Source organism: Alexandromys fortis, unplaced genomic scaffold (assembly GCF_014885135.2).
Source record: "Alexandromys fortis isolate MF-2015 unplaced genomic scaffold, M_Fortis_MF-2015_v1.1 scaffold_290, whole genome shotgun sequence".
In the NCBI taxonomy this organism is placed as follows: domain Eukaryota; kingdom Metazoa; phylum Chordata; class Mammalia; order Rodentia; family Cricetidae; genus Alexandromys; species Alexandromys fortis.
In genome coordinates this window covers 235,251-252,996 of record NW_026068167.1, presented here as the reverse complement: position 1 = coordinate 252,996, position 17,746 = coordinate 235,251, and the positions used below count along the sequence as shown (strand labels likewise).

The 17,746-nt window shown below is 42.5% G+C and overlaps 1 protein-coding gene across 3 annotated transcripts in view; it reads left to right on the top strand.

Moving 5' to 3' along the window:
- The window catches only part of Xpnpep3 (X-prolyl aminopeptidase 3), a 46,282-nt gene extending 30,909 nt beyond the window's left edge, over window positions 1-15,373 (top strand). For 2 of the 3 annotated variants that reach the window (XM_050128265.1, XM_050128266.1), the window contains 6 exons: window positions 703-765; window positions 1,906-2,019; window positions 6,024-6,109; window positions 8,855-9,032; window positions 11,535-11,655; window positions 12,829-15,373. In XM_050128265.1, coding sequence (XP_049984222.1) covers window positions 703-765; window positions 1,906-2,019; window positions 6,024-6,109; window positions 8,855-9,032; window positions 11,535-11,655; window positions 12,829-12,995 — 729 coding nt within the window. In that variant the 3' untranslated portion in view covers window positions 12,996-15,373. Of the gene's footprint in view, window positions 1-702; window positions 766-1,905; window positions 2,020-6,023; window positions 6,110-8,854; window positions 9,033-11,534; window positions 11,656-12,828 lie in introns of those variants that run through there. The other variant, XM_050128267.1, reaches the window with a different exon arrangement.
- The last annotated feature ends 2,373 nt before the right edge of the window (window positions 15,374-17,746 follow it).

Below are 17,746 nucleotides of genomic sequence, written 5' to 3'. Positions count from 1 at the left end.
TATATATACATATATATAGTACATATACATATATATAGTACATATACATGTACATCTGTGTCTGTTACTTTTGTTTTTCTAATTAACTTACAGAGACCCTCCTGCCTCTGCCTCCTGGGTGCTTGTATAAAGACATGCACTGATGCTTTGCATGAGTTTTGGAGAAGACATAAGACTTTACAGATTGCTGGCTCTAACATACGTGTTTATTCTGAGTGGGAAGGTTGAGCGCCCTAACTCTAAATCGGTCATCAATCAACTATTCCAGCGAGCAATGTTTCTTTTCCCTCCTGAAATTTTATACTACTTAGTCATAGCATCTGGTTGAGAAAATTCTGTAGCTCTGGCTGGCCTGGAACTTACTCTGTAGACCAGGCTGGCCTTGAACTCAGATCCTTTCCTGGGTGCTGGAATTAAAGGCTTGTGTCCCCATCCTACCCCCAGCTGGGAAAAGTGTTCTTTATCTGAACTCCAACATTTTGAATGTTTGTGTGATAGATAAAATGAAACTATATTTGGGGCTGAAGAGCTGGCTCAGTTCTTAAGAGCACTGGCTGCTCTCCAGAGGACCTGGGTTCATTTCCCAGCACTGACATGGCAGCTTACAGCTGTCTGTAAGCTTAGTTTTAAGGGACCCTCACTAGGACGTACATGCAGGTGAACAAATGTGACCATAGTCCTCCCCCTTCCCTCTCTCTCCAGGCCTTCATAGAGACCATGTTTGCCAGTAAAGCACCAGTGGACGAAGCCTTTCTCTACGCAAAGGTGAGCTTCACATAGCAGGAAAGGGCCTGTTGGGGCAAATGTGTAAGTGAGGTCACTGGTTCACAGGTGGCAGGCATTGGCTTGCAGGCAGGTAGAGTAGTGGCAGCTCATCCTCCTGGTGTTGTTGCTGACTTACTCATCTAAAGCATGTGGTGTTCCCATGAAGAAAAGTGTGAATGGAGACCAGCACTGAGTACCTGTAAAGGAAGGGAGACTTGAGGCAGCCCTTAGACGGAGCCTTCGGAGTGTACTGAAGGTGGCAGAATGTAGTTTCCCAGCATGCTTTTCCACTTAACCAGAACATTTAGGTTGGTAACTATTTACAGAACTAAAATTAACCATTTTAAGCCGGGCAGTGGTGGCACACGCCTTTAATCCCAGCACTCGGGAAGCAGAGACAGGTGGATCTCTGTGAGTTCAATGCCAGCCTGGTCCACAAGAGCTAGTTCCAGGACAGGCTCCAAAGCAACAGAGAAATCCTGTCTTGAAAAACAAAAATAAATGAATGAATGAATGAATGAATGATAAGTAAATAGGGCTAGAGAGATGGCTCAGAGGTTAAGAACACTGACTGCTCTTCCAGAGGTCCTGAGTTCAATTCCCAGCAACCACATGGTGGCTCACAACCATCTGTAATGAGATCTGGTGCCCTCTTCTGGCCTGCAGGCGTACATGCAGACAGAACACTGTATACATAATAAACATTTATAAATAAATAAAATAAGCCATTTTAAGATATTGATAAGAATATAAGGCACATATTGATTAGTTGGTAAGAATAGCCTTGCATATGTTTTGGACTCAGCCTTTACAGATTTTCTCTGTCTTCTGGACTTCCTTTGAAAACCATGGGAAGCTTAAATTACAGGAGATTAAATAATAAGGTTGTTGCATGTCAGAATGCAACGTTTAGGAAATGGACACATGTGGTCAGGAGTTGGGGGTCATCCTCAGGTATATAGTAAGTTTGAGGTCAATCTGGGCTACGTGAGCTTCTGTCCGTATTAAAGCTGGATGACGGGGTTGATGTGAGAGGGCGTTTATAGACCAGAATGTAGAACATCGGGAGAGTCAGAAAACAGCCTGGGCTGGGACAGTTCCACAGAAACCGTGTGAGTCACACTTTGTTCTTTTTCACAGTTTGAATTTGAATGCCGGGCCCGAGGTGCCGACATCTTAGCCTACCCACCGGTGGTTGCAGGCGGTAATCGCTCGAACACTTTGCACTATGTGAAGAACAATCAGCTCATCAAGGTATTCGGAATGCCCTGTGGTCCGCTCCCCAAGAGGCTCCGCTTTCCCAAACTCACTGCTCTTCCTTACCTCGCAAATGGAATGCCATTGAAAAGCACTTTTTATTTCTAAAATGGTCTGTGGATATTATTTCATTAGTCCTTGGAGTAGCCCTGTCAGGTAGGAACATTTTCTAGCATACTTAGTGGGTGAAAAAGATAGCTGTTAAATGTTAGCAAGCCGTAGTACACAGGCAGGGTGTGAGGCAGCACTGGGTGGACCAGGCGGGTAGCCTCCAGAGTGCTGTGTGTGAAGCAGCCTGTGGAGCTGCTTAAGCTGGTATTTCTTTATGGGCTTCCTTAGCCTACTGGTTCAGGCTCTTTTTTTTTTTAATTTATTGTGGTAGTGATTGTGTCTTTGTTTTGTCTTTTTTGGATGGTTGATATGGGTGGTTTAGAGACAGGGTCTGATGTAGCCAAGAATGACCCTGAGCTTTCTTGTGTGCCTCTCTCTCTAGTGCTAGGATTACAGGTGGATGCCATCATCCAGTTCTATGTAGTTCTGGGGATGGAACCCAAGGCTTTGTCATACTAGACTCTACTGAGCTACATTCTAGTCCATACCGTAGTTTTTTTTTTTTTTTGAGTTTTTTTTTTACCAATACATACTTAACATAATTTGACTTTATTTTTGAACTTTGTTTTTTTTTAATATTTATTTATTTATTATGTATACAATATTCTGTCTGTGTGTATGCCTGAAGGCCAGAAGAGGGCACCAAACCCCATTACAGATGGTTGTGAGCCACCATGTGGTTGCTGGGAATTGAACTCAGGACCTTTGGAAGAGCAGGCAATGCTCTTAACCTCTGAGCCATCTCTTCAGCCCTGTTTTTGAACTTTGTATAACTTCAGAATGTTTAGGGGCAGAGTATTATTGTTGGCAGGATGCTACTCCATGGTTTAGACTAGCTTAGAATTCTCTTGCGTAGCCCAAGCTGGCCTCAGACTTGTAGCAATCCTCCTGCCTTGGTCTCTCTCCCAAGTGCTGGCATTACAGCATGCACACCATGCCCGGCTTTGAAGCCATTTCACAGCACTTCCAGTGGCACACAGCTGCAGTTGCTCTGCGGTAGTTTCACTGTGTAGAACAACAGACGGTCTAAAGGGTTAACGTGATGTGATGGCTTTCCCTCTTGTGCTGTTACAAGGCCCACTGGAGTGCTCTGTGGCTACTCAACAGCTTGAACTGCAAGGCCATTGTAAGACTAGGCCACCTTTCCCACTAAGCTAGACAGAAAGTCGTGGAAATTAGTACATTACAATATTTTACATTTTTATTTAGAAGCATCATTAGTTTCATAAAACTAATGATATATATACTTAAGTAATAGAGTTTTGGAGGTGGAATTAAAGAGACAAGTCTTATCGTGTGGCCTAGGCTGTCTGCCAACTCCTCGCCTTCACCTGTCGTTCTGTGTCAACCTTCTGAGAGTAGCTGGGGCACCAGGCATGCGCAGTGTTTTTTGGGTCTTATATTATTGTTTGCGTTGCTAAGGGTCAGACTTGGGGTGCTTTGAGTGCTCTGCCACTGAGCTATATATAGCACAAATACAATTGTTTGTTTTTGTTTTGTTTTTTATTTCATTTACATTTAATTAGACATCCCATTCTCGGAATTTGTTAAAAACAAAACCAAAATTGTTTTCTATTCTTTTTTTTTTTTTAAGATTTTATTTATTACATATACAATACAGTGTTCTGCCGCCATGTATGCCTGCCTGCCAGAAGAGGGCACCAGATCTCATTTTAGATGGTTGTGAGCCACCATGTGGTTGCTGGGAATTGAACTCAGGACCCCTGGAAGAACAGTCAGTGCCCTTAACCTCTGAGCCATCTTTCCAGCCCCATCTATTCTTTTTTGTAATTAAATTAAAATTTAATTAAAATTAAAATTGTTTCACAATTTTTTTAAAGATTTATTTTTATGTACATTACATTTATTGCCTGCTCATATGTCTGTGTGAGGTGTCGGATTCCTGGAACTGGAACACAACAGACAGTTGTGAACTACCATGTTGGTGCTGGGAATTGAACCCAGGTCCTTTGGAAAAGCAGCCAGTGCTCTTAACAACTGAGCCATCTCTCTAGCCCAATAATTGTTATTTTTAAGTGACTTTAATACTATAAATTTTTTTCTTAATTTTTTAATGAGATAATAGACATTTATATGCTATTTCCAAATTTATAATGTTATTGTTTGTGCCCTGGCATATAAGACATCAAGTTCTTCCAAGGGACACGTAATAGTGGAATGTCTGGGTTGAAAGATGCGCATGTTTGCATCTTGGACAATACCAGACATTTCCAAAGTGATTACGGCAATTAAATTTCTTTTCCTGAGATAACTTTATACATTTTTCTACCACCTTGTTTGTTAAGTCATGGTCATATCTAAATCTGCTTCATAATCATAGTTACTATATCTTTTCTCAAAAAGAAGTATCACTGGACTGTTACTTTAAGAAGTAAAGATGCCAGTGGGCTTGTGTGGTGTGCCTTTAATCCCAGTCCTCTGAAGACAAGGATAGGCAGATCTCTAGTATGAGTTTGAGGCTAGCCTGGTCTTCATAGTAAGTTCTAGGCTAGCCAGGGATACATAGAGAACACAAAAATCCAACTTGGTTTTATGTAAATTAATTTATTTCTGCTTTCTATATCTATATGTTTATGTCTTTAATCTGTTGTCAGTGTCTCAGATATAATTAAGGTATTATCTTTCCTATCTTCTATATGTTCATTCCTTACTCCTTCAAGGTCTCTAAAATAGATGTGTCCTACACCTTTTCATCCTGTTCTCTGTTTCATGCTTCCCCTTGCCTCGACTTCCTCATGTTCTAGGTGATGTGTTAGATATATCTACCAGTGTTGGTATGTGTCTTATTTGCTATTAACTTAGCCCACTATTGCCAGGTCTAGGTTTTTGTTTTTGTTTCTGAGATAGAGAATTGCTATATAGTACCAGCTAGCCTGGAACTCACAGAGATTTCCCTGCTTCTGCCTCCTGTGTGCTAAAATTGAAGGTGTGTATCACCACACCCAGCCTTGGGTTATCTGTTTTTAAGCAAAAGTCTTTCCAGTATCCCTTATATAATGTGAATGTTTTATAAAGTGTTTTGTACAGGGCCAAGTTAGCTTTTAACAGGGACTTTATTCCATTCTGTTGCCATTTCTTCCGTCCTCCACCCTCACCTCTACCCCAGACAGGGTTTCTCTGTGTAGCCCTTGCTGTCTTGGAACTCACTCTGTAGACCAGGCTGACTTCAAACTCAGAGATCCACCTGCCTCTGCCTCCTGAATGCTGAGGGATTAAGGTGTGTGCCACCACTACCTGACAAATACCATCATTTTTATGCCAAAGTTTGTTCTTATTTCTGTATGGCAAGGATATGACCTACCTTTAAGGGTTATGAGTTGATCAGGACAAAGACACTCGACATTTTCTTCTTTCCCACACGTATTGTGACAGCAGAAAAGGAATGCTAAAATTAAGAGCTAAAAGTAGTGAATCTGTGTTAGTTCATGGCCAGCCTCTTCTACATAGAAAGTTCCAGACCAGCCAAAGCTACACACAGAGACCCTAAGGAAAAGATGCTAAGAGTAATTGTGTTTAGTAAGGAAGTGGATTAACGTGTGTAGATGATGATGATGATGATGATGATGATTGTCAAGCACCCTTACTCAATGAACCATCCTGCTGGCCCCAGAAACTTTCCCCCCTCAATTTTTGTGTGTAGTTTGTCTGCATGGGCCCATGGAGATCAGAAGAGGTCATCAGATCCCCTGGAACTGGATCTGGGAGTGGTTGTAAACCACTATGTGAGTACAGGGAACCAAACCCAGCTTGTCTGCTAGAACAAGTGCTCTTAATCACCAAGCCATCTCTCCAGCAGTCCAGAGACATAGACAAGAACTTGCAATTGTGAGATTGCCTGATTGCTACCTCCTTCCCTTTCTGTGTTCCAGGATGGTGAAATGGTGCTTCTTGATGGAGGTTGCGAATCTGCCTGCTATGTGAGTGACATCACCCGGACATGGCCTGTCAATGGCAGGTAGGGATCTACAGAGTAACATGCCCCATGGATCTTAGGATTTAAGTTAGTGGATGGATGTATCTAGAATAAGTGGCTTTTATATATCAAGTTAGCTGTCTTTACAAAGCTTTTTACTGGTTTTGTTTTTGCCTGATTTATTCATGTAAGGCACATAGAAAGGCTTAACATAGGAACCACATACACTTTGTTTTGATATTTGCATTGTGGTTTTCTTTATTGCTTTTTACCTTCTAATTATAATGTCTTATACAGTAGTATATCTTTGTTGCATTAACACTTCGTAGATAATGATTATAAAATCTCAACAAAATAGTAAGAACAATTTGAAGGCACTAGAGAGTATCTATCCATTATAGGCAAAAAGTGTAAATCCTGCTGGGTAGTGGTGGTGGGCACCTTTAATTCACCAGCACTCAGAAGGCAGAAGCTGGCAGATCTCTGTGAGTTCAAGGCCAGCCTGGTCTACAAAGCAAGTTTCAGGACAGCCAGGGCCGTTACACATAGAAACCCTGTCTCAAAGAACAAACAGTCAAAACCTGTAAAATTGTGTGTGTTTTTGCACCATATGTGTGTAGTGCCTACAGACCAGACGAGGGCATTAGATCCCCTGAAATTGAAATTATGAACAGCTTTAAGATGGGGCTGGGGAGATTGCTCTGATGTTGGGAGTATTGGCTGCTCTTCCTAGAGAACCCAGGTCCAATTCCCAGTACCCACATAGCAACTCATAACTGTCTATAACTCCAGTTCCAGAGGTTCTGACACCCTCACACAGACACACATTCAGGCACAATAATGCACATAAAATAAATAAAAATAAATAAACCATTAAAAAAAATAAACAGCTGTGAGCCATCATGTGGGCACTGAAAGTCAAACCCGGGTCCTCTGGAAGAGCAGCCAGTCTCAAAACCACTGAGCTGCCTCTCCAACCCATGTAAATCCTCTTAAAATAACTAAAATGGGTAGATTTAGTGGTTAGGGTTTTCAGCCTGAGGCTAGTTTCTTCATTTTTTTTTAAATTTAGTTTTAATTTATATACCTGTGTGCATACAGGAACCAGTGAAGGCCAGAGGCATTGGATGCCCTGGAGCCGCATTTACAGGTAATTCTGCCTGACTGGGTGCTATGAACTAAACTCAGGTCCTCTGCAAAAGGAGGGAATCACTCTGAACACTGAGCCACCTGTCTGGCAAGCCCCAAAGGCGTTTCCTAGTCCACAGTACTATACCAGTGTAAAGCCAGTCTCAGAAGCCTAAGATGGCAGAGAACAGCCTGGCAGCAATGGCGCACGCCTTTAATCCCAGCACTCTGAGGCAGAGGCAGGTGGGTCTCTTGAATTCAAGTCTAGCCTGGTCAACAGAGTGAGTTCCAGGACAGCCAAGGCTATACAGAAAAACCCTATCTCAAAAAAGAAAAAGAAAAAAAAAAAAAAAAAAAACACAGAGAACAGATTTAGGTCTTGGCAAACAAACCAGAAATTTGGGGGAAATTCTTGAAGAGAGGAAACTGGAGAGAGTAAATCCCCAAATCTTCATATAAAATATTCAAAAATTATTAGCTAATAACAAAACTTTGCTACAAAGACACTAGAGCACTCAGTAAAATACCAGCAGCTAGAATCTGGGTAAACTAGGCAGAGAGTCTAGTTGCTTCCCATTGAGAACACTTGTGCTTTGGATCCAGCCAAAATGAGAAAATCACTCTTCAGAACAACATAACCCCTAAAGCAACCAAAAAAAGATAATACAAATAAGTATATCTAACAAGCCAATAGAGAAGTTACAACAGATTGCTAAAAAAAAAAAAAAATTGGGGGGCTGGCAGGGATGGCTTTAGTGGGTGAAGGCACTTGCCACCAAGCCTTTATGACCTAAATTTAAACCCTCTTGGGAGTCACACAGAAAGAACTGATTTCCCAGGTTATCCTTTATCCTCCAGTCCTGCACATGTGCACCGTGCCATGAATTCTCAAGCAAACTAAGTATAGGAATTATAGGCGTGCACCACCATTCCTGACGACAAGCCCCATCCACCCCTTTTGTTTTGTTTTGTTTTTGTTTTTGTTTTTTGAGCAGGGCTTCTCTGTGTAGCCCTGTCCTGGAACTCACTCTGTAAGTCATGCTGGCCTCAAACTCAAGAGGTCTGCCCACCTCTGCTCCATAGTGCTGGGATTAAAGGTGTACATCACTACTGCCTAGCACGAAAATAAAAACTCAGCCGGGCAGTGGTGGCGCACGCCTTTAATCCCAGCACTCGGGAGGCAGAGGCAGGCGGATCTCTGTGAGTTCGAGGCCAGTCTGGTCTACGAAGGGAGTTCCAGGACAGGCTCCAAAGCTACAGAGAAACCCTGTCTCAAAAAAACCAAAAAAAAAAAAAAACAAACAAACAAAAAACTCTGAAACTCATGAAGATGGGGAAAAACATTTCCATGAAAACATCAACCAATGGTATGGCTTCTTGATCTTTTGACTAAAATCAAGTGTAGAAAAGTAAAACAGTGACAGTAATACAAACAAAACTGGAAAGGAAAGTGGTAGGTACTTGCCTCATATTCACAAGGCTTTGAGCTCAAACTGCAACACGGAAAGAAATAAAAAGGAAGAAAAGGTTTAAATCAGTAATGTAAACTTTCATCTTAAACTATTGAAGGTCCAGCAAGATGACTAGCTAGTAAAACACCTGCTGCCAGGCCTGCCTACCGAATACCTAACTCGCATTCCTGGGCTTTCCTGTCCCTAGATTCACGGCGCCTCAGGCAGAGCTCTATGAAGCTGTTCTAGAGATCCAGAGAGCGTGTTTGACACTGTGCTCCCCTGGGACGAGCTTGGAGAACATCTACAGCAGGATGATAACACTAATGGGGCAGAAGCTTAAAGATCTGGGCATCGTGAAGAACGGCAAAGAAAACACCTTCAAGGTACCTTCCTCCTCTTCACCCAGTCCTTGAGAACAGCTAGCACGCTGCTCAATTTTTTGCTTGTTTGGTTGGTTGTTTTTTTTTTTTTCTTTTTCAAGACAGGGTTTCTCTGTAGCTTTGGTGCCAGTCCTAGAACTAACTCTTGTAGCCCAGGCTGGCCTCGAACTCACAGAGTGCTGGGTTTAAAGGCATGCATCACTACCGCAGAACTCAGTTTTTGCCCTTCTTAATAAAGCTACAAAACTTAGACACTGTCTTTGCATTTCCTTGTAAAATGGATTTAGCTTTAACATGGATTAAAACAAAGGAAGTTGATGCTTACTTTTGCCAGCAGGTGGCAGCACGTTCTGATTCATGGTCTGCTACAGGACTAGTGTAGTCCTCAGAAAACAGAAAATGAAGTCTGTACAGGCAGGGTGGGAAGGAAGCAAACAAGGAGAGAACGCTAACTCCTAAACCTTTCCTGGGAATTCTGGGGACCAGAGGGGAGACTGTTTATTGATTCAGTTACATTATTGAGATTTTAGCAAAATGCCCAAGGGTTACATCTGTAATGGGTTTTCTCTGTATCTAAATGTAATGGTATCTATTATAATTGCAAAAACCTGAGCCACACAATCATTGGACATCTTCCATCTCCAATTTTAGAATTCCAGGATTCCTATTGTCAAAAAAAAAAAAAAAAGAAGTTACAAATTCCCTGTGCCAAGCCAGCAAATATTTAACTAACTGATAGAGTTATCCAAGCCAATAAATATACATCATGCCTATCCCACAATTTGATATGGAATACTTAGGATTTCCAAAATAGGCTACCCAAGAGAGATGTGTGAGTTATATCTTTTTTATTTCACTGATGGCAGGGACAAGATCTCATAACCCGGGCTGGTCTTAAATTCCTGATTCTCCTGTTTCCACCCACCAAGAACTGGGATTCCAAGTGTATGCTCATAGTCTGTATCTTCCTTTTTTGTTTGTTTGGTTGGTTGGTTGGTTTTTCAAGGCAGGGTTGCTCTGTATAAGTCCAGGCTGTCTTGGAACTCCTGTTGTAGACCAGGCTGGCCTCAAATTCACTGAGATCTGCCTCCCAGTTACTGGGATTAAAGGCCTGCACCACCACTGCTCTGCATATCTTCCCTGTATGACTTGAAAGGATAACAACATTGCTGTCCTCCCTTTCCCCAAAAAGATTTTTTTCCTCCCCTGTGCTAGGGATGAAACTGAAGACCTTGCATATGATAGGCAAATACCACTGAGCTATACCTTGTCCTGAAACCGATTCTCTTTGTCAGTTATTACTGATTTTCCTTAGCCTGTGTATAATAAATTTAACAGTGGGATGGAAGGCAGCATGGTAAGTATGCTGATGGCACAGTTTGCCAGGCATAGACGTGGCTCAGTGAGTAAAGTGATTTCTGATGCAAGCATGAGGACCTGAGTTCAGATCCCCAGCATCCTCGTGAAAAAGAAGGTGTAGAAGCTGAACAGATGACTCAGGCTGCTCTTTCAGAGAACCCAGGTTGCCAGCACACACGTAGAGGGTCATGAACATCTGTAACTGCAGTTCTAAGAGATCTGATGCCCTCTTCGGGTTTTTGAGGACACTAGGTGCGTACAGAGTACACATACATACATGCAGACATACACTCATACTAGTAAAATTAAATAAATTTTTTGTTTGATTGTTTGTTTTTCAAGACTGAGTTTCTCTGTGTAACAGTTGGCTGTCCTGGAACTCGCTTGGTAGACCAGGCTGGCCTCGAACTCACTGAGATCCACCTGCCTCTGTCTCCCAACACTCCAAGGCAGAGGCATATGGATCTCTGTGCGTTCCAGGACAGCCTGGTCTACAGAGAAAATTCCAGGACAGCCCTGGCTACACAGAGACCCTGTCTCTTTAAAAAACATAGCAGCATGTTTCCATAATCCCGGCACTAGGCAGTGGAGACTGAAGCGACCTCTGTGGACTTGCTCACCCTTAATCTAGCCATCCAGTGAGCTACAAGCTCATCAAGAAAAGGGATGACAAGGTAGTTCCATGTATAAAAAGTCACATGCCACCAAGGCTGATGGCCTGAGTTCATTCCCCCAGAAAATACATAGCAGGAGGATAGAACAGGTTGTGTTCTTACCTCCACACACATTAGACATGAACAGCCACACAAAAATACAACCAACCAGCCAACCAATCAAGAAACAAGGTGAAGTTCTGTGGAGGAAGACAGCCACTGTCAACTCTGGCTTCAGTAGGCGCATTCATGCATCTGTGTACCTGCACACAAGTGCACACACTGGCATCCCACACACTCATGCACCAGCACAACACACCACACTCTTCCAAAAAAGTTGCAGTTTGTCAGGTCTCTCAAGTATTAATCCAAGGCTAGGTTAGATGGCAGAAACTGGAAGTTACTAACACCACGTCTCACTGATTTGTCTATACCAACTTTTCCCTGTAGGAACTTGTTGCCCTAAGACTACTGTGCTAATTATCTTTTCCAGGCTGCTCGGAAATACTGCCCTCACCATGTTGGCCATTACCTTGGAATGGATGTCCATGACACTCCAGACATGCCTCGTTCACTCCCTCTGCAGCCTGGTATGGTGATCACAATTGAACCAGGTGAGGGATGGCTTAACCCTGAAGTGTGCATTGCTACTTTTTTGGTTTTTCGAAACAGGGTTTCTTTCTTTGTAGCTTTTGGAGCATGTCCTGGACTAGCTCTTATAGACCAGGCTAGCCTTGAACTTACAGAGATTTGCCTGCCTCGGCCTCCCAAGTGCTGGGATTAAAGGTGTGTGCCACCACTGCTACTTTTATTTACAGAATATAAAATATTTAGGTTTGTCTTGAGTTTTTTTACTTAGGATCACACAGTTTGTTTAATTTGACTCCTCAAATGAACAACAGATGGCAAATACTTTCTGTAAGTTGATATTAAGAAATAATTTTTTTTAATCCTGCCTTTGCCATGGTCAGCTTGTGATAGTCTCACAGTAGTGGTGTGTTGCAGCATCCCGCTACCTACAGTGAACTGCCCACCCTCATCCCACAGAGTAACCTGACTCAAGCCTGTTGAGCAAGTGGAAAAGTCAAGTTGTGGCCACAGTGAGGTGCAAGGGCTCGTAGGAGAGTCTGACTATTAAAAAATTGATGATTCTTAGACCAGGACCCAGAGTTTGAAAATTAGGTGTGTTATGACTGATAAAGGTTTTTTGCATTTGTTTGTTGATTTGTTTTTGGGTTTTTGTTTTTGGGAGTTTTTGGTTTGGAGGTTTGGGGGTTTTTTGTTTGTTTTGTTGTTGTTGTTGTTGTTATTTGTTTCTTTCTTGGTTTTTGTTTTGTTTTATTTTTTGCTTTTCAAGACAGGCTTTCTCTGTGTAACAGCCCTGACTATCCTGGAACTCTGTAGACCAAGCTGGTCTAGAAATCACAGAGATCCACCTGCATCTGCCTCCTGAGTGCTGGGATTAAAGGCGTGCACCACCACTGCCAGTCAAATTAGTGACTTTCTTAAACGACTACACCATGACAGAATCGTGATTGGTATTACTATAGTTGAATGCAATCTGTAGTCTACTAAACAAAATGGCTATAACAGTAGTAATCCTAACTAGTGACAGCCACCTTGACTGAGCTTCCTATACACAGCTCTGTTGTCTGTAGTAGTTCATTTAATTCCTACCACTCTGAGGTAAGTGCACTGAAGATCCGTCAGTTGAAGGAACTGAAACAGAGGTGAACATGCTTCTGGTTACTGTCACTGGTCACACACAACCCGTTTCTCTTCTTCAGGCATTTACATTCCTGAGGATGACAGAGACGCACCAGAGAAGTTTCGCGGTCTCGGAGTACGGATTGAGGATGATGTGGTGGTGACTCAGGACTCACCTCTTATCCTTTCTGCAGATTGTCCCAAAGAGATGAATGACATTGAACAGATCTGCAGCAGGACCTCATGACCACCACTGTCGCTGTCACGTCTCAGGTCCCAGACTGCCTATGTGTGTAGTCAGCGTCTCTGTGGGGGGTTAGACACAGGTTCTGTGGGGAGTACACAGCTATATGAGTGTATGTCCCTGTATATCAGGACATTCTCATGTTAGGTAGATGTAAATCTGGGAAGGTGAATTCTGGAACAGTCTGTTTCTAGGACTTTAGTGACAGTAATTCTGGAAAGCTAATGGTCAAGGAAGTTTAACATTTGAGTGTAAAGTACGGTTTTGGTTGTGCATACCCATGCATTCCAGTTAATACATTCAACAGAAAACTTGTCTTCAGGTTCTCCCTTTCTGCACTTATGCTGAGATCCACTTAGTATCCTAGACGCTTGTGTGATGCCTGCCTGTGCTAAAAGCCACCTGTCAGTGTTCCAGGTGGCCAGTACCTATCCTCCATGATCTCTGCCTCCACGGCCAAGCTCCATACATCTTCTGGGACCTCTCAGGCTCAGGGAGCATGCATGTCCTGCAGTCTTTCCATTCAGCCACAGTACAGCAACACCAGCCAGCCAACAAAAGTCTTGGGTCTTTCTTGCCATTCGGTTGTCCAGCACCTGGAAAGTGCCTAGGTTTTTAAAGGGGATTCTTTTTCAAACATCCACCTTCCTGTCCTTCGTAGGTTCTTTTCTTAGACAAAATGTCACTGTGCCTCAGATCCTTCACAGGCTGCTTTCCTTTGTGACAGGCTCTTGACGTAGTTCAGGCTGGCCTCAGACTACCAGTCTTCCTGCACCCTGCCCATTTTTACAGGGCTTTTGTGGGGATTTTGGCTGGTTGGCTAGTTGGTTGGATGGTTGATTTTTTCAAGACAGGGTTTATCTGTGTAGCCCTAGCTGTCCTGGAACCCTCTTTATAAACCAGGCTGACCTTGACTAAGAGATCCGCCTCTATCTGCCTCCCTGCTAAGACTAAAGGCCTGCACCACCACCTCCTAGCCCTTTGTCGGTTCCCTTGAACTGGCTATGTATGTCAAATCATCATGATAGGACTCAGTCCAGGTAACAGCCCTGGCTCCCCTGTACACCAGGCTAGCCTCGAACTCACAGAAATCCAGCCGTCTCTGCCTCTGGAGTGCTGGGATTAAAGGTGAGTTCCATGTGGTCCACTTCCTACTCTAAGCTAGGGTGGCATGGCAGTGACAAAGAATCATGTTTCTTTCCCTAAACTCAGCATCAGGTTCGGTTATACAACCCAGCTTGCATGGTGAGCAGGGCAGGGCTGGATTAATACAAATGCTTTTTTCAAAAGCTCTGTGATAAAAGGACCGTAAGAGCTAGTGTGTTTCTTTTAAATCTGAGTGTGTGCATAATACAGACAACTGTACCCAGACATAGTTCACACACACACACACACACACACCTGTCAGCACAGCACTTGCTAGATTGAAGGGGATTGCTCTGAGTTCAAGACTAGCCTAGGCTACAGGGTAAGTCCCTGTTCCAAAGATGAAAATAATAGTAATACAGAGACTGAAAGTAGAAAGTATGGGTCCTGCCTGCTCTCTTGTGTTCATGCAGGTCATAAGTAAATGGTACCTTCGCCTCCTTTATAACAATGTTCCCAGAAACTCCTGCCAATTAAACTTGAGTTCTGAGTTGGAGCCATTGCCACAACTGTCTGGAAGACTGTAAAAGAAAGGGTCACTTATTTAATCAGGCAGTGGTGGTACACACCTTTAATCCCAACACTCAGGAGACAGAGCCAGGCAGGTCTCAGAGTTCGAGGACAGCCTGGTCTGTATAGTGAGTTCCAAGACAACCAGGGTTACAAAGAGAGACCATATCTCAAAAAAAAAAAAAAAAAAAAAAATTTAAATGAGTGTCCAAGCTGGTGTCATAAAGAACACTACACGGAGAATTTTTTATAGTGTGGCTAGTGGTTTTTATTCTTAACTTCCTGAAGTGACATCTAAGGCCCAAACCTGAATAGACTGTGTAAGTTTTAGACCTTGGTAAATCTTTAAACTGACACTGTTTATGTGTTCCTGGGCAATGACATCATTAACTCCTAACACTGTAACAGAATCCTATGGTCACAAACCTCTGGGCTTCTTCCTATGGCCACTGCGGAGCTTTGACTGTCAGTATTGTATGGGTCAGGGGTCACCACTGGACTTCAGGCCCATAGACCATGCACCCACCAGAATCCAGAAACTGCAATTTTGGTCAACATTTCTTAATGCTTTGTATGAATTTTGTGCAATTATAAGTTCTGTTTGAACAAAATGCTGTTACTCTTTAAGGCCCTATTCAATGACAATGGATGTATCATTCCCCAATAAAGGGAGTGCACTGTTACTGTCATTTTTTAAATATACTATAAAACAATACAGAATTGTATGGTATGTGTATTTTATTTTAGCCTGTCCCGTGGGGCTCAGTACAGTTCCTGTCAGACCCAGAATGCTACCGCACAGCTGCATCCCCAGCAATAGGAAAGATAGGGCAGGAGGATCACTCGTCTGAGTTCCAGGCCATTGTGGGCTACATCTTAAGATCTCTCTCTGGAAGAGGGAGGAAAGCTTCATAAAACCCTCATGACTTACAAGCCAGGGCTGGAGCAACTTAGAATAGTTTTTTGTGAGGAAGTAGGATCAAATTGTAAAATTGTGAAGGTGCAAACTTTTAAAGATCTGAGACAAAAGGGGGAGGGGGCAGTGGTGGTACACATGTTTAATCGCAGCACTTAGGAGGCAGAGGCAGGCAATCTGAGTTCAGAGCCAGCCTGATCTACAGACTATCGAGTGGGTTCCAAACCAGCAAGGCTACACAAAGAAATTCTGTCTCGAAAGAGCCAAGAAAGATCTGAGGCTCAGGCTGGAGGTATGTCTCATTGGTAAAGAGCACCTGCAGCTTAGCACCCTTATATCCATGGCCTACAAAAGACTAATTGTGTGGCACAATAGAATAAACTTAAGGAGAATTAGGGTTATGTGCATGTGACTTGGAGAATGTAATATGTAAGTTAGAATAGGAAAAAAAGTATGAGCAAAATTTCACATTTAATTTTATAACATTTTCTGAAAATATAATTTTTATCTGGGATGATATGGAAGATGGGAAATAATGTAATAAAAATATATTATTCTCAAAAAATATTTTAAAAGGAAAATTACTATTGCTAAAGAAATAGGAACCTAAGTTGCAGGATCTCCATGACACAGGACAACAGGATATTCAAGAGGAGTCCTGGTGAAGGCCCAGTGTTAACAGTGTATCAGAAACCAGAGGCCTGGAACCAGACCAATGACTCATTACAGTGAACACTTGCAAATAAAGATACATGGACACAAGGATATTCTGTGTGACTCACCGTGTCACGTTGCAGCTTCCACAATGAGATTTTTCTTTTTTTCTTTTTCTCTCTTTTCAATTTTATTTTGTTTTATCTTGGGGAAAAACAGGGTAGATGGGGAGGGAAAGGGAGATGAGTGGGAGGAAGATACACAAAGTGAAAGCCACAAAGAATCAGTAACAACCAGGCCTTTAATCCCAGCACTTGAGAGACAGAGGCAGGCTGATCTCTGTGATTGTTCAGGCCAGCTTGGTCTACAGAGATATTTCCAGGACAGCCAGGGCTATACAGAGAAATCCTGTCTCAAAAAAAAAAAAAAAATCTGCATCTGGAGAGCTCGCTGGTAGGAAAATTGCATAGCACATGCAACAACCCAGGCTAAACCATACAACCCAAGAAAAACCATAGCAGGCTTTTTCTTTTGGGCCACCAACCAGCTCCCAAATCGGGACATGGAGACTTGTTATTAGTTATGAATGCCGGGCCTTATCTTATGCTCGTTTCTTGCTAGCTGTTATAACTTAATCTATTTTCTCTATCTACTTTTGCCTCGGGGGTTTTCACCTTTCTGTATCTCCTGCTTTCCTGCTTCTCACGTCTGACTGGCAGCTGCCTGGCTTGTGAGCCCGGAAATGTCCCTCTCTTTCTTTCTCCCTTGTTCTCTTCTTTTTTTGATTTTTGGCTTTTTTTTTTTTTTTTTTTTTTTTTTTTTTTTTTGAGACAGGGTTTCTCTGCAGCCTATGCTGGAACTCATTCTGTAGACCAGGCTGGCCCCAAACTAACAGAGATCCACCTTCCTCTGCCTCCTGAGAACTGGAATTAAAGGTGTGTGCCACCAGGCTTGGTTCAATATGGATAAACTTTGAAGGCATGTTCAGTTAAAGCAATGAGACACATCCATGTACTGTATCCATTCATATGAAATGTCCAGACCAGGCAAAGCCATGGAGTATAAGAAAAGACTGGGTAGCATCACCTTTCACGATAGCCACAAATAGCATAAAATACCTTGGGGTAACCCTGACCAAGGAAGTGAAAGATCTATTTGACAAGAACTTTAAGTCTTTGAAGAAAGAAATAGAAGAGGACACCAGAAAATGGAAGGATCTCCCTTGCTCTTGGATTGGGAGGATCAACATAGTAAAAATGGCAATTCTACCAAAAGCAATCTATAGATTCAATGCAATTCCCATCAAAAGCCCATCAAAATTCTTCACAGATCTGGAGAAGACAATAATCAACTTTATATGGAAAAACAAAAAACCCAGGATAGCCAAAACAATCTTATACAATAAAGGAACGTCTGGAGGCATTACCATCCCTGACTTCAAACTCTATTACAGAGCTACAGTATTGAAAACAGCTTGGTATTGGCATAAAAACAGAGAAGTCGACCAATGGAATCGAATAGAAGACCC